This window comes from Hakea prostrata, chromosome 2 (genome assembly GCF_041222555.1).
Source record: "Hakea prostrata isolate BN-2017 chromosome 2, UWA_Hpros_2, whole genome shotgun sequence".
Taxonomy (NCBI): domain Eukaryota; kingdom Viridiplantae; phylum Streptophyta; class Magnoliopsida; order Proteales; family Proteaceae; genus Hakea; species Hakea prostrata.
Window position 1 is genome coordinate 63,898,455 of NC_142601.1, and position 23,037 is coordinate 63,921,491.

The window sequence follows — 23,037 nt, forward strand, 5'->3', positions numbered from 1 at the left end:
AAATTCATGGAGACAACAAAAGAGTTGTCCAGTCACTGAGTGGTTACCAGCTATGATGTTGAGCTCAAAATCAACAAGGCCACCTTTGCTAGTTTATTGGCCAAAACATTAGTCGTTTCTAAGAATATAGAGAAAACTACAATTCTCAAATTGAGAAGCTATAAAAATAATATCGAAAACTAGCAAATGAGATATATCATGTTAAAGATTAATATTAGGTGGTGTGTCAAGACCCAAGAGGTGGGATTGAAAATTTCCTAATAATGAAATAAAATAGGGAAATTATTAGGCCTCCCCAAAAATTATTCCCTAAATACTAATGCCACTCTTCGAGTTATCTAATTTATCATATTAGACTCTTTATAGGGTCACCTCCTACCTTAAGGAAATCATTAATGGCCCAACAGGTTAAATATTTCAAAATTATACGAATAAGCTTAAACAAAATACCTTACTCTCGGCTCATTTCTTTGTCTCTTTGTATACTCTATGATTTTTTCTTTTTTCTAATCATAAATTCTCACAAAATTTAGGAGGTATGGTTTATGGATAGTATTTTTGGATGTGCGAGTAATACTATAAAATCAATATCTTAATAATAAGGATGTATTAAGTAATAAATTGGGTAACTCAGTCTCAGGGTGACATTAATATTTGGAATAAATTATGGGAAAATTATCCCAATAAAATAAGATAGAATTCTACCAGTCGCTTGGTTTGGGCCCATCGGGTTGCTGAAGGAAAAAGAACGAAACCGTCTTCCTGCAGTTGAAATCGACTATCAACTGTTGAAGTGGAAGAGAGCTTGGAAAGGGAGGAGAAAAATGGCGGGTTTACTTGCTTGGGCTGCAGATGTTGTTGGCGGTGGCGGGCAAAGCAACGACGAAAATGAGAAGAACGGATTCCCGGTGGTTTTCACTCCTGAGCAGCAGATATATGCTCGAGATTTAGAGGCGAAAGCTGCCTCGCTTAGCCGTTCGATTCAAGATCTGCGTCTGAGACTCCCTCCTCCTGACATCTCTCAACGCCTCCCACACCTCCATGCCCATTCCCTCGCTTCTAATGCTGCTCTAGCCCTGCAATTGAATGCCCACTCCGCTACTCGGGAAGAGGTAATTCCATTTTCAATTTCTTCCTTTTTGGGTGTTAATTTACGCGTCTCCTATTGTTGTATCCATTTCTTGGTGCGTAAAATTGTACAGAGGAGAACATTTGATACATGGGTGTTTAAATTTTCAGCAATTTTGTGGCTTATTTGATTGTAAAATTGTTTGTTGAGGAGATCAATTCTGCTACAATTTTGTTGAATCAGAAAATTCTTCATTTTGAAGTGATAACACAATTTCGCTTCATTGGTTATTATGTATGTTAGAATAGATCGAAGCCTATGCTGCGTAATTTTGACTGTTCCTTTTAAGTGCACTGACTGTAATCTGATAAGTTGAGAATTAATTACATTTAAGGCTTACGACTGGATTGAGTTTCCTTTTCTTGGCAGAGTTCTCCTAAGGGGGAAAACTGTTAAACATCTAAATGGGTCAAATGTCAAACCAATTCATAGAGTTGATAGAGCTAACCTATGCGGAGGTTGAAAATTTCTAGCAGAAATGGTATCAGGTCTGTGTGTGAAATGAGTATGGAGGGTTCATTTTCATCATCATCCCAGGATTTTAACATGGTTATATTAGCTTGCCAAGTTAGGGGGCTTATTGACGGTGAAAATCTTCTCTCGGACAGACCCCTTAAAGCTAAGTGTATCCTGAGCTCTTTCTTTTTAAGACAAAGTTGAAGTGTATGTTTTTCTGCATCTGGCTACAGCAATGAAGCCAGGGTTGGAGAGTGGGTAGTAGAAGAAGGCTTAGTAGGGCATCACCTGGAGGGGTGGTTGAACTCCTTACAGGTGGTGCAGTGGACTGGTAGCCAGCAAAGCACACCACCTCTCAGAGAATTGCAGTCGAAGTGTTACTTGGGCATTTCCTAGAGGGGTGGGTGGCGCAGTTGGGGGTAGCCAGTGAAAACAGCCACCTGTTGGAAAGAGTAAGCTTTGTCATCTATGAGCAAAATGGAGAAAGGTGAGGGAGAATCTGCAGAAATTTTGATGTTTCTTCTAGATTGTTGGCTTTTCCCCATTCCCCTGTTGATGATACCCCAAAGAACAGATTCATTGTTGTCTCCTGGAGTTTTAGCTCCTCCTTTCGGTCTTCCTCTTAAAGAACTTGTATTCTTCTTTTTTTCCTGTCCTTTAATAAGTATTCATTCATAAAAAAAAAAAAAAAAAAGATCTTCCGAAGGCCATCCTATATTGTATTTTTGTGCATTTGTCAGAGAAGAGAGGCTTTCTGAGAACTGATTCCAATATGCTCAGTCCATCTATTGTTACTCCAGAGTTGCAGCGGAAGTCCAGGCAGAAAGCCTGGGAGGGGGACGGAGCATAAGTCAATGCAATTGAGTTGGAGATAATGGTCATTGTTGCAGGAGAATTGGCTTCTAAACAACATTACAGGGGCTACCTTCTGGCACACCATGTTTGTTTCCTCTTCTGAGAGTTTGAAGATAAAAACACCATTTTTTAAGAGTTATGCCTCTAAGCTTCCCGGCAGTCTCCATTGTATTGTTATTGAAGATTTGACAATTGAATAGGAGCTTGGCTACCTAAGAAATATGTAACAAGGCAGTTTTCCACTTTTTTCCCATTCACATGAAAGACAGTATTGAATTGGGTTACTTCAGTGGAGCCAATGATGACAGTGGGCATGAAGTGCAGGGGAAGGCCTTCCTCTAAGGTGATTTTGATTGACCAAAGGGGGAGGACCAGATGAAGCCTCCCTAAGAAGGAGAGCAGCCTACAGAAGGGGAAGGGAGAGAGCTAGTGGAGCAGAGGGATTCCTGGGTGGTGGCAGCACCACTCCTGGGTAGTCAGAGATTGAAGAGAGCTTAGCTGTGCTCACTACAGTTTATTTCTCTGTTATCTCCTATCTTGCTCTTGATATTGCTTCTAATTTTTTGTATATAACTTAGATTGTGGTTTCTATAGTTACAGTTTATTACAACAAACTAGTAATTGTATTGTTTTCATTCAGTGAGTAGTAAGACAGTTTACTCTCTGTTTAATTCCGGATTGTGACTAATACATTATCATCTTTACTTTTAGTGCAGAGAGTATTTAGTGTTGGATTTCATCGTTCTGTTATAGAGTCAGCAAAAGTTTATTTCAGATGTACTATTGTTCTTTGGTATGTCTAATTATTGATTTTGCCCCTCATGGCCAGGCGCACCTGAGGGAAGTTGCACTGCAAGAAGAAAATGCTGCTTATGAAAAGGCTGTTTCAAATTGTGAAAAAAGAATACAGGAAAAGTTGCAGGAAGCAGAGATGCTTCACAGTAAGCTACAGGTCTGCTTGGCAAAATTCTAGGACAATATTTCATGATTTTCAGAATCTGGTTCTCTTGTGTTCCTTTTTCCTGTAAATTTTGCTGGCACTGTTCCTATATATTTGTGTCATACACTGATTGAAAGCTACATGAAAATCAACTCAAAAACTTAAAGACATGACAACCTATAATAACCTTGTTGTGAATTCAGAACATGATAAAATCAACCTGTTTCAAATGTTTGAAATAAAATAAAAAATGGGGAGATTGAGAATAGATTATTAATGGTGGTGGTCTGAATGGACATGTTGGGAATGATTGTAGGCAATATGGAGGAGTTTATGGTGATTATGGGATTGAGGGAAGGAACAAAGTGGGGCCTCAATCCTAGACTTTGCGGCAGCTTAAGATCTTTGATAAAAGAGAAGAACAACTCGTTAACGTGGGAATTGCCTACAAGGATAGATAAAAGGTGCATGAGGACTGTAAGGTTAGTACTGTGAAGAGCCTAACCTCCCAGCATGGGTTAATGGCAGGGGGTAATGGTAAGCATATATAAGTTGGAGGGACCTGCTAGTAACTTTTCAATTTGCAATCATAGTTGTCATAGTGACGGGGCGATGCAAGGCGGTTTAGGTTAGTTGAGGCAATGAGTTGACGAGGTGCCCTCCGAGGCACTTTTGAGGCATTCGAGGCGTTTGAAGTGAAATTTTTAGTGTACATCTGATACACGCTAATTCATTATAAATCTATCATATCTTATATAATGAAAGAACTAATATTAGGTCCTAAATAAATCCCAGGTATCATACTATCATTAACAATTGAATTCAAGAATCAAGATACGATGAAATGAACTAAATAGTAAACACATGGATGCATAAACAAAATAGTAGACAACATACCTTCATTAAACATCACCAGCACTAGCACCACTTGCAACTCCACCTCCACCAACACCTACAGCTCCACCTCCTCTACATTTTTGAGCTCTAGCCAAATATCCTCATAAGTAGAAGAAGAAAATGAAACAAAACATATAGCCAAATATCCAAATACAAAGTTTCAAATATTTAAGCAAACAATCCCACTTATATCTAAAATCTAAAGTTCAAATCCCAAATATTACAAACATCCATATCCAAAACTCCCAATAAAAATCCATAATCCGTATCCAAAATTCCCAATAGAAAAGTATAAATCAACTAGTTATAATCATTACCAAGCAAATTGGTAGCAAGTGGGAGATCTTCTCGAGTTGTTGCTCCGAAGAGGTACTTGTGGTAGACCTCAAACCATAATCATCTACAATATTCTCATCATCATTCAAATCTTCCACTTGTTATATGTCTCCGTTAGACTTATAGAGTCATGTTCCTTAACCACCCTCTCCAAAGACCTGCGACATGAGTAGCATAAATTAACTTTAGTGGATGTTGATTCACTTTGTTGACCTCTCCTTAGTCTATTCTGGCGCTCAAGTGATGCAGATACCCCCATAGCTCTATTAGAGTGGACTAAATCATCAGACTAACTAACCATCCACTCACTACTCTAGTCAAGCTCATCAAAGGAGTAGTGGATCATAATTTCTATTTTGTAATCACCTTTCATTGAACCTTTCTTAAAGATGGTGATTGTGTTGAATAAAAACTAGATCATTCAACCGCTCATGTTTCAGCTTATTCCTCTTTTTGGTGTGAATTTGAAATTATAAGCAATTGAAGAGAATCCAAGTCATTCTTCCAAAATTTAAACTTAAAAATATTGTAAACACTTAAATCACTTAATACTTACAAACTCAAATGTGCTCCAATTCTATTCACAATCAGAGGAGGAACAACAAAGGCCTAGTATCCTCCGTGCAATTCTTGTAAGCTCAAAAGCATTTCCTCCATGTGTATCCCACCAAGTAACTATAAATTAAAAAAAAAGTAGATTAGATTAACATAAAAACTAGAGTTACAAACCAAATAAGTAAAACTAAAAATAAAAAAGCATACAAGTAAAAACTTACAAGGACTCATAGTTGTACGTTGTCTGATTGCCATACTTGGTGGAGAAAAGACCTCTAACTTGCTTGTATTCACTTGCTTGGTGCAATAAGTTATCTTGTAGATTTAAATTAGGCACTACTCTTGCAACAACTTTATTGAAAGAAGTTTGGAGAGAACTGATCAACTCATAATCATTCACAATGTTTAAATTGTAGAACTTCCTAGGATTAAAAAATAAGGCTGCATCATATAGAGGTCTCTCCATCTGACAATCCCATCGCCTATCAATTATTTGTATGACTGTTTTCTAGAGTCATTCTTCGCCTCCAAAATTGTCTTTTATTCTTCTCTTTGCCTCTTGCATGACTTTAAATACTTCAGGCAATGCGGGTCTTTCATCAACATCTACAATCCTCAATACAATCATAAGAGGTTGTGAGGCTTTAATGCAATCCTCCACACCATGCCAAAATGATGTAGCAAATGTTGTTTCAACTACTTTCTTACTTGCTTTTGTCTTGAACAAATTGGATATTGTCCCCTCCTCAGATATTAATAAGTGCCTTAAGTGATCCTGGCGTTTCAATAAGCTTTGAAGTGTCAAAAATGTAGTGGCAAATCTAGTCACTACAGCCCTCACAAGATCCCTGCCATTTGTCTTCTGTCTTAAGGCATCTAGCAATCTTGTGTGCTTAAAAATGAAAGTGGTTGTTCTCTTCGCTTGAATTATCACCCTCTTATATTGTTTCAAATTCCCAATGTCTTCTAGCATCAGATCAAGACAATGGGTTGCACAGGTAGTCAAATATAATGTAGTCGTTTTTTCCATTAATATGCCCCTGCAGCTTTGTAATTTAAGGCAATATCAATCACCACTTGAACTACATGTTCTTCCCCAATTTCTTCAACTTTACTATCCAATAATTCAAAGAGCATTTTTGCATCTTACACATGGCTTGATGCATCCACGGAACCAAGGAAGAATGTTCCCTTTGGACAATTCACAAGAAAATTGATGAGATGCCTGACCTTTTTATCAGTGCACCCATCAGACATTAGTGTGCATCCATACATCTTCCAATATTTTCATAACTTTTTCTCATCTCCATTGCCTTTTCTTTCGCATTCTTCACTAAAGGCACCCTGACTTTATGGTAAGTTGGGGGCTTATACCCAGAACCATATTTTGCAATAGACTCCACCATCACCTCAAAACTTTTAGCTTTAGCTACATTGAATGGAATGCCACACTGATACACCCAATTAGCGATGTGGTTATCCACTTGCCTTATTTTCTTCCGCGAATCTCATTCTATTCAAGATTGTTGTTTGAGTAGTGCCCTTTGCTCTCCTGTCATCAACAACTTCTTCAGGAGTGTGCCTAATATGCATATCCATAGGACCCCTTACTGGTGCCTTAATAAGGGCACTTTTCAATCTCTTTGACGCAGTCCCAGAGCTTGGTTTCTTAGAGGACACCTCAGACCCAACACTAGGAAACATCCGTCCTTAAATAGAGGTAGGAGTAAGATGGTTCTTGTCCAATTACTTGTTGAACATCATCATACTCCTCTCATTATCCAAATTAGTAACAATTGCCCTCTTCTTATTTTTCAACAACGCTGCATTAATCTCTTGGGCAATTGTTGCAGTGGTCTTAGTGCACTTTTTAGCATCCCCATATCCACCCACTAGATGTAGCTTCAATCATCTAATTCCTCCTTTAAGGTCTTTGTTGCACAAAATGCACCTGATTGTCTTCCTATCAGCCACATATAGCCAATACCCATATTTGCACTCTAGGTCATTTGACTTGGCCTTTCTCTTTGGGTCTTTTGAGGGATCATAACTAGCTTCACCCCCACTAGGAGTAGCCGCCAGATTATCAATTGAGGCCATTGTAAATTACTAGGAAATATCTACAAATAAAAAACATGAAACACATACATGTAATCAGCCAAAATAAAAAAAATAAAATAATAATAATAATATAATTTTGCACCAAACATAGGCACCACAATAAAAATTATGGTTGTAAGTGTAAATGAACATGTATTATGGAAAAGAAAAAGATCATATTCTAGTTGTCTTAAATGGCATATATTGATGCATTCATCTGTCTTGATGATAATGAAACTTGTTCAATGCATTAATGCTTACATATGTATAAAATAAACACAAACTGCGTGCATGCGTAAATACATAACGCATCAAAGTAGCAATTTTCTCAATATTATAATTAGAGGAAGAAGAATATAATAGCACTAAAAAGTAATATGTAGAATTGATTTCTCAGATTTCTATCAAAAAAAAGAAAAGAATTGATTTCTCAGACACAGATGAAAAAACTCACTAATAAAAAACTGAAATTTCAACGGGGGTTGGTCCAGGTGGTAAGCAACTTGGTCCGCTAAAGCAAGGTTCCGGTATCGAAAACTTTTGGATGCAAAAAATCCCCGCTGGGAGACTCACCCACCACAGCCAGGTGTGCGACCCTGGTCGAACACCGGATTAGTCAGGGCAAAGCCTTGGAAACCGGGATTGGCAACAAAAAAAAAAAAAAAAAAACTGAGATTTCAGCTTCTGATTAATCAGACAGAGAAAACAGAATGTTTATATATCATGCAATGCACACCATTATGATCACAACTATTGCGATTTTGCTCAACATAAAGAACGGAAAAGAGAAAAATTATCAACTTTTCAGACAAAATAAAATGAGAGAAATACAAGCTTACAAATTAATTCCAAGCAACAGTAATCAGGAGAAGCTAATAAACTCGTCTCTTTAGTCGGTTTATAACACTATTAACAGTAATAGAGTTCGGTTAAAACAGAAACAGAGTAAAAAAAAAAAAAGAGTTTGCTGGAGACATACTGTTGCCTGAGATATGGTGTACATACACCCAAAAGTCACTGGATTTTATTGCAAATTGATTACTGATTTTGTTAAGATTGTTAGCCTTAACAAAATAAAAAAAAATAAAAAAAAAGGAAAAGAAGTAGAGATTCAGAGAATAGCAGCGCCAAACTTTGCGGCTTCTCCTGAGATGAATAGATGATTCAAAGAACTGCCGGAGTGCTGCTGCTATTTTAGTTAGGTCACCCTATTAGTCTGGTGCTGCAACTAGAGTTACGGAGGTTTTACAGGTGTGGTGACGTAAAATAGTTCTGTTAGCGTCAAAGGAAGAAAAAAGGAAAAAAAATAAAAAAAATAATTAAACACTTGCTGCCAGCGGTTGGAGAGAGGGATGATCGCCGATGATTGCAGAGAGGGATGGTTGCCGGTGGTTGCAGAAGATTTTGAGAGAGAGTGAGAGCCGAGAGAGGATGAGGAGCTCTGTCGAGTGCTGGTTCCTTTCAATTTTGGGGATTTTTGATTTTTTTAAGTTTGCAACTTTGCATTTTTTTCTTCAACCAAATTGCAATGGATATGATTCCATGTATAAAAATGTACAATATCTCTTAATTGATGTGTAATCTAACCAATGAAGACCTTTAGATTAGAATCAGATGTAATTATATTATAGGCCACTGATTTGGTATCTTTCTTTATAAAAAAATTTTAAAAATAAAATCCAATAAGTTGGTTGCCTTGGGGTCCAAGGCATTGGAGGCGACGCTTCAAACACCAAGGCGACCACCTTATGGGATAAAGATGAGGCGACAGTTGCCTTATAGCCTCCGAGGGCACCCAAATGCCTAGGCGACGCCTTAAGAGCTATGTTTGCAATAGGTAGAACTATACTTTACAAAGTTTTTTTTTTTTTTTTTGGGGGGGGGGGGTTAATGGTAATTTTCACAAAAAATAATGGTCGTCAATGAATGCAATTGAAAATATACCCATGGGAACAATCAACCAACCAGCAAAAGTCTTTAAAGCTTGGCACTTACCCAAGACTAGATCATTACAGTGGAAGAATTGACAAAGTTTCATCTAAAGAGAACTATATTGGAATTTCAAATCTACCCTAAACATCTTTATGTTGTGAGCTTCTATGCTACTAAAGGACATTGCCCTACATATGGTTTCAATTCAAGGACTAGACCTCACATAGAAGGAAATTGGGTATCTACTAAAAACTTTGTAGTAGTTTTTGCACTTGCAATGAGTAGTCTGTAACTTCTGTTATAGTACTAAACCACAACTTGCTAAATAAAATTGTACAATTCACTGCTAATGAATGACATAGGAAATTAGGAAAAATTCCAACAAGCTTACAGTTGTACTGGAGACTGGAGCTATGCCTTTCTGACCTGTAACAGTCTACTAAAGTAAATTGGACTTCATATTCGTATATCTGGAGGTAGAAGGAGCCAGAAGTTGGCTTGTTTGAGAGGAAAGCCATTAGTTCTCTTGAGTAACTAGGCTCGTGAGTAGGGGTGATACTCTGTGAATTAGAAGATTCTGGGTCTATATCCCTTAACTAAGGCCTAGAAAATCCATTAATTCTTTGCTGCCTTGTTAGTATTACATGTTCTCCTGCACGCATGTTTTTGTGCTCCTTAGTCTCTAGATAGCTAGACTCATCCATCAATGGTTCAGTTTTCACTCAAAACAACAACTCCGCAGTTCAGGAGCTGAATTTTTATGGCCTGGATCTTAATATACATCAATGTAGGGTTTGTTGACCTCAGTTCTGATAAATTCTTCCCCTTATTATTTTTGGGATATTCATCAGATTGGATTCAAGTACCTAATCTGGTCCAGCTTCTAAACTGATTACATTCAAATAATATATGATCCTTGAAAGTTGGTGTTTGCTTTAATTGTTTCAATATGGCCTATTACTTACAGGAAATGGACATGACCGAGAAGCATTTGGGAGCTGAGTTGGAAACAATGCAAATGGAGCTGAACCAATCTGGTGAATCTTTAGTTCTTCCCAATACTAAACAAGGTCAAAATGATGCTGAAGCTTTGAAGTCTGCTATATTGGAGAAGTTGGACAACGAGAAGAAAGAACTGGTTGTGTACAGTGAAGACTTAATCATCTTTTCATGTTTGTTATTAGAACATTGTTCTTTTATTCAGTTTACCTTATCCTTTTTTTGGGATGCTTAAACAATGCAATTGTTTGATGCTTTCAGAGTTCCATGGAAGAGACTGTTAAAAGATGGGAAGAGAAATGGGCTCAGGTTCAGCATGACTTACTGAGGAAACCCTCCCCAGGTATCTCATTCAGTCATTCTATATGAATAGCATTGTTCGGCCTTTCAGTTTGGTTGGTAGGCCTCAAATCAACTCTTTCGCTGTGTTTTTTGTCCAGTGTCAACTGCATGCGTGCCTTTGTGTGTTCCCCTGACGGATTTGCAATTTCTTTACCGTCAAATGTGGTTACTTTTCTACCAGTTAGCCAATGGAGCTTAGCTTCTCCTAAAGGACTTTTTTATTTGTAGGCCTTAGCGGTTTGGGACTATGAGAGCTTCTTAGGTTCAGACTACAACTAATTGAAACATCTTTAAGCTTTGTAGAGAACAGTAGGCAACAACTTGGGATTTTCTGTACTTTTTAATGTGTTTTTTTTTTTTTAAATTGATATTTTGGGGAAAAGCAAGCACTGAGAATATGTAATTCTAGAAGTGCTACTAATTGGTCTACCAGCCTTTAGTTCAGACTGCTGCCTTAGTGTGTGTTTTTTTGTGTGTTATTTTTTATTTTTTAAAATTGTTTCTCAAGGTGTTTAATTGTACTTCTTTATTCAGCTTATTTTTGATTTGCACCTAAAAAGCTGTCTTTCCTTGTTTCTGAACCTGCCGGCTATAACCTAAGCAAGATAAAGAAAGACCTTTATTTCCTTTCTGTTTGTGTTTTGATAGAAGTCGTTCATCATTCAGCTAGATGTAGGCATGGCCCTTTTCTTTTGGATTCTTTTTGTTACTTGCAGGGTACAGTTACACCTACGTCTACACCTAAACCCACACTCAGTATGCTATCTACAGATAATCATTTAAATCTGATACTATTTTAGGAACCAAATTGGCTCAATGGCTTATAGCTAACAGCTCATCGACTTCCCAACATATGATATCATAAGAAAATCCCCAGTGTTTCTAGTTATAGGAGTAGAAATGGAAAACTAATGTGTCGTCTGCAAACAGCTCTTCTCTCCCTTTTGTCCCCTTCTCGCCCAAAGAACGAAAAACTTATATAACTAAATATTTAAATGCTGATATTCCCTAACACAAATTCCATGTTATTTAAAACTTCACATTTCTCTCTCTCCTCCCTTTCCATATATAGATACAATTATGCAAGTCCAAGAAGCTGCCCATGTCATTGGGTTATATTCATGAATGCAAAAGTCCGAGAAGATGAAAAATATCATTGGCTTCAATTTGCTTATGATTTATGAACAGCTCTTTCAGACCCTTTTTATTTTATTATTTTTTTAATTTCTCATTTTGAATCTGGGTTTTTATCATCCTTTTTTGGTGTGTTAAGTAGGCTCATTGACTCTTGAATTAGTTGGACTAGCTAGCCGCCTACCTTCCGAAGGTTGGCACAATAGTTAGATACCTGAATATGAAATCATTGGGATTTTTGATCCAGTGTACAGGGCAGTCTACATTGCAATCTTCTTTTATGTCTAAAAATGGGTTGTTTTAGATGTATAGTCTTTATTCATAGCCTATTATGCTTTTAAAAATCATATGTATATGTCTTAGTTTTTATGTGCATACATTTGTTTTCAAAAATTTCTAGCATATCATGGCTATCTTTTTAGATTGATTCTTTTAAGCGTTGCCTGATTATGAACCTCAGGGATTTCTTTTTCTTTTTCTTTGTGACGGGGGAAGAGGGACTAAAAATTTGGTTCAGTTTGGATTGCTTAAGCCTGAACAGCCATGATTCTGCTCCAATAAGTGTTATATATGATATGCTGATTCTTGGTCATCATGGAAATTGGTGCACCTTTATCAATGCTTTAGTTTCCATGATTAATAGGAACTGAGACCTTCACCTAGAAGTGTGTAGTTCAATTTCTGTTGGGGTCTGGGAACCTGTTGTGCTAATGGGAATCTGATACTGAGTGGACTAATCATCATCACTAAATTCAATGCAAAATGCATGCAGATTCCTAGTTGTTTGTGCAACTATTTTAGTCCAAACCCAGTCCTACACTCGTCTGATTAATAATGTTCTTCTTAATCATGATTGTAAGAGGGAGTCCTAACATAGATGATTTCAATCTACTTGTTTCTTTGTTGACTTTAGCTACTCTTTTCATGGTTCTTTCTCTCAGAGAATTGCTTATGTTGTATGTTTTCAGGTAACCCACATCAAGTTCTACAATTGTTTGTTTTGTATAGTCTCATATTATGACCTCCTTTATTGCTTCAAATCGTCAGCATTCTTATCAATAAGCATGTCCCCTGGAAATTTGTTGACAAGCCCCCTTTCTTCACTAAATCCATAAAAAAAAAAGTTGGAAAATCAATTGTCTTCAAAGTTGATACTTTTATGTACCAATTAGGAAGAGGGGGAAAAAAAAAATTGCTCACATCAGTTTCTGTCGTACAGCGCAAAGGGAGAAAAATTTGGACAAACAGCTTCACAGTTCAATTGAACAACTAGCAGCCAAGCAAGTATGTTGCATCTCATACAACCTGCCAGCTATTGGGAGCATTTAAAAATGAAGTCAGGTTCGGTGGATGTGATATCTTATATGTGTTTTTGTTGACCTTCTCTAGGCACAGGCAGAAGGCTTGGTCAGTGAAATCCATCTCAAGAAACAAGAGTTTGAGAAGTTAAATGGGTTGTGGAGGCAGCTTGAGAGTTGGAACACAGAGCAGAATGCTGCAAGAAACCGGTTTGCTGGAAGCAGCTTTGGGAAGGGATCTGCAGATTACATTGTTGACTCTTCTAGACCTTCACATGTAGGGGGACGAACAGAAAGCCAGCAAAGGCTTATGCTACTGAGGTCCAGTTTTGTGCTGTACATATTATTCCTTCATGTGCTAGTTTTCATCAAGATTTCTTTCTAAGCTCACCTTATGAGACAACATTTTCCTTCTCCTCCTCGTGTTTATATGAAAAATCTAATGTATATTACAAACTATATTTGCTGGTTTCACACCATTCGAATTGCCTAGTTTATACTCAATGAGATCAGTCTCTGCAGCAAATGCGGCTGTGAATTTTCTGGGATTTTGCACTGTGAAATTCATCCCATATTAAATCTCTCTAATAATTCAAAGACTTGCCTAAACAGATGGGTTTTACTTCCTACAGCCTACAAGTGATGGGTGGGAGAGAAGGCAATTGAAATAGATTGATTTTAATGAAAATTTGAAAATTCTCTTTATGTAATATTGATTATCTGATCATCCAAAACTTCTTTAACATGGTAATTTGTTTTCAAAATAAAATCCTTGTTTTCCATTTCCAATGTATAGAACTTCATAGTAAAGGTACAATCGTATCTCCATTCTCCCATACCAAGTGAATGAACCCTGGTGAGAACGTCTGCACTGCCAGTGACTTGTCGATTATTTATTTTTAAAAATAAAAAGGGCTCGAAAGCGAATCATTTCTTTGTAGGTAGTACCATTGAATGAATTATCATTTGTTGGAACTGTTTAGGGTCTCTTTGGTTTGATTTTTACTCAAAATAGCTGGCAAAAATTGGGTTGCAAACGGTTGGACCTGGATCAACCCGGTTGAAGTTGCAGGTAACTGGAGCCTACCAGTCAATGTAGGATCTTTTTAGTGGGTGAGAACTGAGAAGAGATTCACATGATGACAAGGTGGGATTGGGTTGAATTTCTAATTCTATTTGGCCTCTCATTTTGATCTCCAAAATCTCCAGTGTCACTCATCTCTCTCTGCCACACTGAGGGAGTGATGGTGATGACGGCCTTCAGAGCAGCAGCCACGGCAAGGCCACCACTCCCTCCTTCTACTCTCCCTTCCGCACCCAAAGCTTCGTCGTCTTCTTTCTTTAAACATGCTCCCCGAGCTGAATTTAAACCCAGTTCCTTATCGCTACCATCCTCAATAGCAATCTCTATTTTTGCGTCCTTTACAGTCCCAAATGAAGCCATAGCTTTCAGCATCTCCAAAGAACAGATAATCTCTTCTCTAAACCAAGTAAGCTATTACCCTTTACAACCAGTAAGTACTTTTCTCCTTAATTTTTTTTCTTACGCTTGTTCAATTCTTCCTGTGTACTTTTGGTCCGTAGGTGGAGAGTACAGTTGATCAGGTACAGGAACTGGGTTCGGGAGTTCTCGATTTCTCGCAGCGTGCTTTTCAGGTGGTTGTCGAAGCTCTTAAGCCTACTGTTGAAGTGGCATTGCCGATTCTACAGCAGGCTGGGGATCAGGCATTGAAGGTTGCTTCACCGGCAATTTCTGAGGCCTCCAAGAAGGCCCAGGAAGCGATTCAGGGCTCAGGCTTTGATACTGAACAAGTTGTTGGTGCTGCTAAGGTTCTCCCTAACCAATTTTTCATTAACATAATCACGTGGAATATGTAGCTTTATGAATCTCTGTACCTGAAGATTCTAGGCGCCCTGAATTCACAATTGGATAAGGGGAACTCAGTTTATTGCCTAATGCTGATGATCTTTTGATGATCAAAATTCTGGGTTTGGGTGAAATCAGGTACAAGAAAGGGTGAGCATTTTTCAGTAACGCAGATTCAGTCTGTTTTGGTTCTTGGGGAGTTTCTAGGTTCTTATAATTTGGGTTTTCTAATGTACCCAACTGAGAGAATTGACCTTGTGATTGAAATGGGCAAATCTGGTTTGAGATGATGTAGTCATTTAGTGACTGGTTGGATCACTTCAGTTCCAACATTTGTTTCCGTAGAATTCTTATCGAACTTAAAGTTAGTTGGTCACTGAACCGACAATCTGAAATCAGGATTTTCTGATTTACCCAATTCACAGAAGGGACCTTGTATTTGAAATGGGCCATTCTGGTTTCAGATGGTGGGTTAGCCTATTAGTGACTGCGGTTGGATGACTCATTGTGCGGATTTAATTCCATAGACTTTGTATTGAATTTCAGATTAGTTGGTCACTAGATTAGCAGTTCGAATTGGTTTTGATATACACAACCTGTTGTTCAGGGTGGATACTGTTATGGTTGGGAAGACTTAGGTTTGAGAAGCTCACCCTGGCATCATCTTCTAGTTGTTCTTTAAAATTTGGCAGGAAATGATTGTTTATGCCTGAATTCAACCAAGCCTTTCTGGATTTACCTGAGAGAGGGGAAAAGGAAAAGGGGTGTGTGGTTGTTTGGGGGAAGTGTTTTGGCTATATGGATCATCTCCTGCCATCCAAAAGATTACATGTTAATTGACACCCAGTTAAACAATTCAACGTACAAGGGATAGTGGATGTGGTGGTTTTACACCTTGGTTGGTGTTGACTTGCACTGTAATAGATGTATGCGATTAGGCTTATATAGCTTTCCTCATACAGACAGTGGCTGGTGTAGCTCAGCAGACCACGAAAGTGATTGAAGTGGCCAAACCCATTGCTTCCTCCACGGTGAACACACTATTTACAACAGACCCTGTGACATTGGCTGGTACTGCTGGAGCGGTATTCATTGTGTACCTTCTTCTTCCACCTATCTGGTCAGCAATCTCTTTTAGCCTTCGTGGCTACCAAGGTACTTTTCCTGTTGTATAATCGCTTTGAACCCTGTTCCCATTTGAATTACATAGTTTACATCTTCTTGGGGTGAAACTTAGGTTGTTTAGTATAGGCTAAAATGTTGTTACTATGTTATCCACTAGGTGAGCTCACTCCTGCACAAACCCTTGATCTGTTATGTACACAAAATCATCTCATGATAGACATTCGATCAGAGGAGGAAAAGAACAAAGCTGGCATTCCTCGCCTTCCACCTAGTGCCAAGAACAAGATGATTTCAGTCCCGTAAGTAATTCTTGTTCTTGAATTGGATATGATATTCCATCATCTTTCATAATTATTCTACAAAAAATATTTAAAGACAGAGCTGATCGTCATGCTCTACAGTGTGTTTCCTAGGATCCCCCGATGATGCATAGCTTGGGTCATGTTATGGGATCTAGGGAGTGGGACTTCTATATAATGCTGAAGAAACTAAAATGTTCAAAACATGGAATAATTCTTTTGATCTTCACTGAACAGGTAGATACATAATCACTGTTATCATTTGTTATCAATGTTTCAGTTTGGAGGAACTCCCAAAGAAGTTAAGAGGACTGGTTAGAAGTACTAAGAAATTGGAAGCTGAAATTGTTGCTCTGAAGATTTCATATCTCAAGAGGATTAATAAAGGGTCCAACATTGTGATCATGAGCTCGTATGTTCTTTCCTCCCTGGTCCCACTATGTTCAATAAAACTGCCAAACCCTTGTTAATCTTTTTGATTATCTTCATTCTACTCATTTCAGTGTTCCTTATCATCATTTTATGTTAATGAAGCTTGTGAAATTCTGTCACTGTGAAATATTCAGGTACTCTGACATAGCTAAAATAGTAGCAGCGACACTAACAGGTCTTGGATTCAAGAACTGCTGGATCATGGCTGATGGATTCTCCGGGAACAGAGGCTGGTTATCTAGTCAGTTAGGGACAGAGTCTTACAACCTCTCTTTTGCGGAGGTTCTATCACCATCTCGAGTTATCCCTGCAGCCGTGAGAAGATTTGGTACTACTAGCTCAACAGCGCTTCAATCGAATCAAAAATTTCTTCCTGGGAGCAGAAATAATTAATCTTATTTTGTTTGGATTTATTAGGAGTCAGAAATGATGTAAAATTTGCATACTTTGAAACAAAAGCAGTGATTCTTGGTCCTTGGAATCATCTTTTGTAATTCTTATGAGGAATGAAAGAAATCAACCTCATTATCTGTGTTGTACTTCCCCTGCTACTTGTAGTCTTTATTTATTTATTTCATTCAGGTTTTTCCCCCAAAACCATTGTAATAAGTGTCTGTCGGAATCTTATTTTTGTTTTGGTTACAGGTAGGTATGGCCGAAAAAGTTTAAAAAAAAAAAAAAAAAGTGTATCTGGTGGTCGAGATTTCGACCTGGATCATTCATTCAATCCTCACCATAGTAGCTCTTCGCTGCTTTGAGTGTGACAAGTATTAACTCAGGTCCTAATGCATTTTTTTTCTTTTCTTTTCACAGGTCTGTCTTCCTTTAGTAAGACAGTATTAACTCTACTTCCTGTGTCTTAAAATCACAGAGATAGAACAGAGTTAACAAGATAGAAGAAGGATATGACTTGATCAGTCTCACCCAATCCCCAGCTAGTGTCTTACCAACCAATCATCATCTCACCAAGAACATCTCAGTGCAACTTTTACCTGGTATAAAATTATAGATATCAAGTTCCCATTAACTTTTTTGAATTTGAATGTTACAAGCGGGTAGGTTGCCAGACCCCTCAAACTGGAATTTTCTAGAAACTTCATTACCTGTACATTTCCAAGAACATACAGGGACCTATTAAAGATATTAAAGAACTTGCCTACCCAAACCTTGTTGGAAGGGGGTCTCATTGCCCTCGTTCTTGTGGCTTCTCTTACAACATCCTCAATGTTAACCCACTTTCAACGAGGCAGAACAAAGAAATCTACCCATATCTGATTCTCCAAAAATTGGAATTTGGTCTCAATGTATGCAGTTTTCATTTTCAGTCTTCTTCGACTGTTCATGCTTTTAGATATCAATTTCCATATATGATTTTGTTTCTCATTCCCACTTTTCCTTTTGTACAGGATTCAGCAAGTGCTCCCTGCAGTGTCTGTACTTGAAGAGTGCAGTAGCAAACAAGAAAAATATTAATGGATTTTACCATCTTTACCTACTGAGATTATTTGAAACAAAAGGGGAACGGTGGTGACGGATTCCCTGCAGAAAAAAATTGTTTTGAGTATACATTCTACTCTGAACTTTTACATAGAATTTATTGCTGTTGATTTCAAAGTGTTACAGAGAGCATCCAGATCTTTTATGTTTATATATTAGTGGTGACGACTGGAAATACCTATAGTTTTGGCAAGGGGAACAACAGATCAGACAGCTACTATTCTTTAAATTTAATGGTTTTGGTTTTCCAGAATTGAACACCCAATTGCTAGTTCTTTCATCTTATTTACACAAAAAATCTACGTAGCAGAAAAAGCTGGTATCAGACCCACCTGTGACATGAATGTAATTCTACGCCAAAATTTCTAATTTAAATTTGCACCAATAAATAGAAACCTTACCCTTTGCTCATCTATAACTTATCTAATGGTTTCTCTGGGACAACCTTTCAGTATCCATCTCCAACATATGTAACAAAAATTCATTCCATGTATCAGTGGGGCCTGGCAAGCACCAGTGAACACAATCAGAAGTTTTTCTCTTCTCTTCCGGGGGATGACCATAAAGTCCAGGATGCCCATCTGGCCTCAGCAACATAGCATGAGTAGTATCCAATAATCTGAACTTCAAATCTCTCTTCTTCCCTTCATTCTCTGCAATTCTAAATTGATCCAATTGGGCCAGATAGAACCTTTGTTCGAATCCCTCTAATTTCCTCTCATTGCTCTTGTAAGGTACTGTCTTTGTACAAGTGCCACCTTCATTCCATGCACCATTATCAAAGTGGCCAGGAGAATAAGTCCTCAGAAATGTAATTCCCTTGAAGTTCTGGTTTCCATACATGGCTCTGAAGGCAGTTTGGAAGGCTCTGTTATAACCATAGAAGAGGGTAAGATCTTTAATTTTCTTGTCTTTACAGTCAGCACACCCAACCATGGTACCCTTTTCATAAATCATGGAAGGTCTCCAAAACCACTGTGCAGCTGAAATAATCACGTATTGAAACTTATAGACCTCATTTGTCCAAGACTCATCAAACTCATCAATAAAAAGGTTCACGACAGGCCAGCGAAGTGGACCACTTTTGGGTATGCTTTCTGTAGTTTTAACGAGGAGAGGTGACCAGAAGAAGATAATGGTGAAGTTGTACTGGGTGTATTGCCACTGTTTGGTTTTTCCATCTGGCAGGTAAGAAACATCTACTGGAACCTGCAAAAGAAAAATGAATGAATATTACGCGCTACCCAGAAGTTTTTTTGAATAGATATTAACAGATAAGCTAGGGAGTCAAGCATGTTATCTCTAGATCTGTGATAAATGCATACCATATCGAGGCATGATCTCTAAAATTCCAAAATGAAATTTATTTAAATTTCATTGAATGTGGACCTAACACAACTACTATGGATCTGTTTAAGGGAAAAAGACACAGAAGATTAAACAACCAAATCCCAAGAAATGCTGCAGTAATATAATCAGAAAAACCAAATTCCAAGAAATGTTATTCTATTAAACAACAGATATATCACCTGAATCTGGGAGTAAATGAGATCTAAATTTTAGTGAAATGCAGGAACTATCACAGTCGGTGTGAACCAGACAATTTATTTAGGTAATTTAATGCATGAGAAGCGCCATTATTGATGGAAAGTGGACAAGAAAGCAAAAGGCATGTGCTCTGGAAGATGTTCGATGTTTCTTTTTCCTGCCGACAAGCATAAATGATACATGTGGGGTTGTTGGACTGGGAAAGATGTCGCCATGCATGTTGGAGTTTTTGAATTTTCCTTTTTTCTTTTTCTTTCATCAAACCAGTCACTAAGAACTGAGCCCATAGCCTAAGAAATTGAATAGAGAAAAAAATGTAGAGGGACGAAAAATTCAAACTAAGACCTCCTTGATCTTACTATCTCGATAGAAAATTGTTGATCTGTCACCAAAGTGCTTCTAATACTACCTTGACACCGTACATTTAAAATGGTCCATCTTATCGAAGATAAAGAATTCACTATTTCTCATATCTATGTTGAGTCATAATCCTCTATCTGTCAAGAAAGTGATTTGTGTTCTCTCACATCTCTCTATAGTAAATTGAAATAAATGCCACATGGGGTTCGTTGGAGTTTTGCCTTTTGTTAGTTTGATTAGCACACAGAGATAGATCTTACCTAATGTGTAGCAGAAAAGTACGAAAAAACCACAAATAAGATAAATTAACATGCCCACAAGCTCGCCTAAGATCACAAAAGAGAACAAAATGGCTCGCCTTTTTATGTGCTTCCCAACCTTACACATTCCTATAAGGGTATGTAAGTAATTTTACCCAAGGGAATGGACCTGGCTTGAATGGGCTGAGCTGTCTCTTGTGGATCCTATTCTTCAAGAACCCACTTAGGTCTTGTTTGCATGCCCTTACATTAATGGAAATGCACCTAATATGTGATATATGTCATACCATTAATTGACCCTTTTATTACCACCTCTGACAAAAAGTAAAGATTTTAGGTTCTTTGCGTAAATGTGTTCACCAAACACAACTTAAAAAAAAAAAAGTAATGAAGAAGGGAAAAATAATAACTAACCTTAGATAAAAGACACAAGAGTGACTGCAATTGGTTCCTCGCCATGGAATCTCCGACGAAAGCCATGGATTTTCCCCTAACAATCTCCAAGAATCGCACTGGATCGAAACGAGTTAACTCACAGTCGTTAGGCTTCCATCTCCATCTCAAGAACCCTGTATCAGGTTTCCCGAATTTGAGACAATTCTGGTGATCATAGATTTCTCCACATGTCTCGTTTGTGTAATAAGGTCCTTCAGGGAACGGAATCCATTCTCCTTTGAATAAATTGCACCTCTTCTTCAACATTCCACCGGATTCTTTGTTGCCGTCGTCGGAATTCTTCTCTGCCGTCGTCATCGTCTTCGGCTTACCCGTTTCCACCTCCTTCAAATTCTGGGTAACAGGGGAAGAAGGCGTTCCCGTTGTCGCCTCATTCAAATTCTGGGTAACAGGTGAAGAAGGAAATAAGGAATGGCGCGTACCCGTTTTCACCTCATTCAAATTCTGGGAAACAGGGGAAGAAGAAGGAAATGAAAAATAGGGGTTCTTCTTCTCTGTAAGGTAGGGGAGTAAGAAAGGATTATCAAAGAGATAGATAGGGACGATGGTGAGAATAATTAGCAAAAATGTGAGTAAAAGAAGCAGTTTTGGGGTGTTTTGAAGGGCTATCTTCCAATGTGGAAGCTCAACCACATGAGGCTTCTTCATTGAAGCCATCAGATGAGTGAGTAAGATGAAATGAAGAGGAAGAAACAGAGATTCATGAGGGTTTGGGTTTGGGTTTTATATAAACAAATTGAAAATTCTCAAAAATTGTAGGGTAGCTGGGTCTGGGTTGGACTTGATCTGTCCTCTCATGGAAGGGGAAAAAAAATGAGGTAGAGTTGAGATTTTGAAAACGTGAAGACGACACTGGAGCTGTTTTCTCCTGCAAGTCTCTTTCTCTTTCTCTTTCTCTCTCTCGCTGATTCCTAATTTTTCTCTTGTTACATTTCTGTGGTTGAGCTGTAGGATAGGCTCTACCATTATCTAATGCACGGCTGAGGTGGAAAGATGAAGAAGAAGAAGAAGAATGCAAATTAATTCACCAAAATGCCCATCAAGTTTTCGATTAAGACATGATTTGTTTATGTCTTTTGAGATATTAAAAACGGAAAGGGAGTCATAATTGGGTAGTTGATGAACCAGAAAAGAGAATCTAATGCTTGCCATTGCTGGTCAGTGGTCATCCATGTAATAATGGATTTTGATAATTTTGGAAATAATTGGTTTGGTTTGGTTTGGTTTGGTTACTTTATAAGAAACTATTCTCATCCTGTCGGTGCACCATCGTTCTCATGTGGCGTGGGGAGATTAGATTCTCTCAGACACCAACAATGGACAACCATCACTCACGGTGTCAACAGTGAAGATTTCTTCGTAATTAAAACCGAAACATGGTGCATTGAATATTCGAATTACACATGATGCAGTCAATGTGGATAGTAACCTGAAATTGAAATATGTGTTGCCAGTTCAGTTCTGGCGTTACTGGAAAAAGCGAGTCTGGATCTATCTTTCTGTCCCAGAAACTACTCTGTGTTTCTTTGACGGCTTTACAACTATAAATTATGTGGGGCCCACAAAAAATAATAAAACATTTAAAAAAAATCTTATCACCTAATCCTGTGGGTCCTCTTGCAGTTTGTGCTTGTAAGCCGTTACTCCCTCGGACGGAGATGATCGGGACTCGAAAAAAGCTGACATTATACTTAAGGGTATCAATCGGTACGGTTTTGGAAATTCGATACGATTTTAATACGGTACCAACTTTGAATACCGAAAACCAGAACCGTCGTACCGTACCGAATTTATACGATATAGTATAGTTTCGGTATTTATAAAAAACAATTTGGTACGATTTCGAGATTAAATCGGTGCGGGAAAACAATTTAAACACGGTATCTAGTGTGGTATAGTTTTGATACAAATGAACTTATGCCACTTTTATTATTAGTTCATTAAGATCCTAATGAAATTGTGATCGACCAATCAATAGAATTTGATATTAACAGAGATAAAACAAGTAAATCTAATCAATAGAGAGACAAAACAAGTAAATCTAAAAAGACGACTGAATGATGAAATAAAAAATTGAAATAGGAAATTAAGGATAAGGTAAAGATAAAGTTTTTTAATTGTAAATTACAATTTATATCCCTTAATTTGGTACGGTATGGTTTTGGTATATACCAACGGTATGTTGGTACGGTATGGTTTTGGTATATACCAACGGTATGA

At 37.8% G+C, this 23,037-nt stretch overlaps 3 protein-coding genes across 4 annotated transcripts; 2 read left to right on the top strand and 1 right to left on the bottom strand.

Moving 5' to 3' along the window:
• Positions 1-729: 729 nt before the first annotated feature.
• On the top strand, positions 730-13,841 carry LOC149025654 (golgin family A protein). The gene is made up of 6 exons (XM_089145851.1): positions 730-1,112; positions 3,270-3,392; positions 10,168-10,338; positions 10,461-10,542; positions 12,895-12,959; positions 13,065-13,841. Exons 1-6 carry the CDS (start codon positions 825-827, stop codon positions 13,356-13,358), a joined length of 1,023 nt encoding a protein of 340 aa, XP_089001977.1. The 5' UTR covers positions 730-824; the 3' UTR covers positions 13,359-13,841.
• Positions 13,842-14,116: 275 nt separating this feature from the next.
• On the top strand, positions 14,117-17,359 carry CAS (calcium sensing receptor). 2 transcript variants are annotated; one of them, XM_089145854.1, is made up of 6 exons: positions 14,117-14,463; positions 14,558-14,803; positions 15,824-15,995; positions 16,123-16,264; positions 16,545-16,676; positions 16,831-17,359. In XM_089145854.1, exons 1-6 carry the CDS (start codon positions 14,218-14,220, stop codon positions 17,087-17,089), a joined length of 1,197 nt encoding a protein of 398 aa, XP_089001980.1. In that variant the 5' UTR covers positions 14,117-14,217; the 3' UTR covers positions 17,090-17,359. The 2 variants fall into 2 exon arrangements, with proteins under 2 accessions (XP_089001980.1, XP_089001979.1); XM_089145853.1 differs by having other exon boundaries at positions 14,119-14,463; positions 15,803-15,995; positions 16,831-17,358.
• Positions 17,360-17,852: 493 nt separating this feature from the next.
• Positions 17,853-21,819, bottom strand: LOC149025656 (protein trichome birefringence-like 19). The gene is made up of 2 exons (XM_089145852.1): positions 20,776-21,819; positions 17,853-19,402 (listed from the first exon to the last, which is right to left on the bottom strand). Exons 1-2 carry the CDS (start codon positions 21,472-21,474, stop codon positions 18,617-18,619), a joined length of 1,485 nt encoding a protein of 494 aa, XP_089001978.1. The 5' UTR covers positions 21,475-21,819; the 3' UTR covers positions 17,853-18,616.
• Between the last annotated feature and the right edge of the window lie 1,218 nt (positions 21,820-23,037).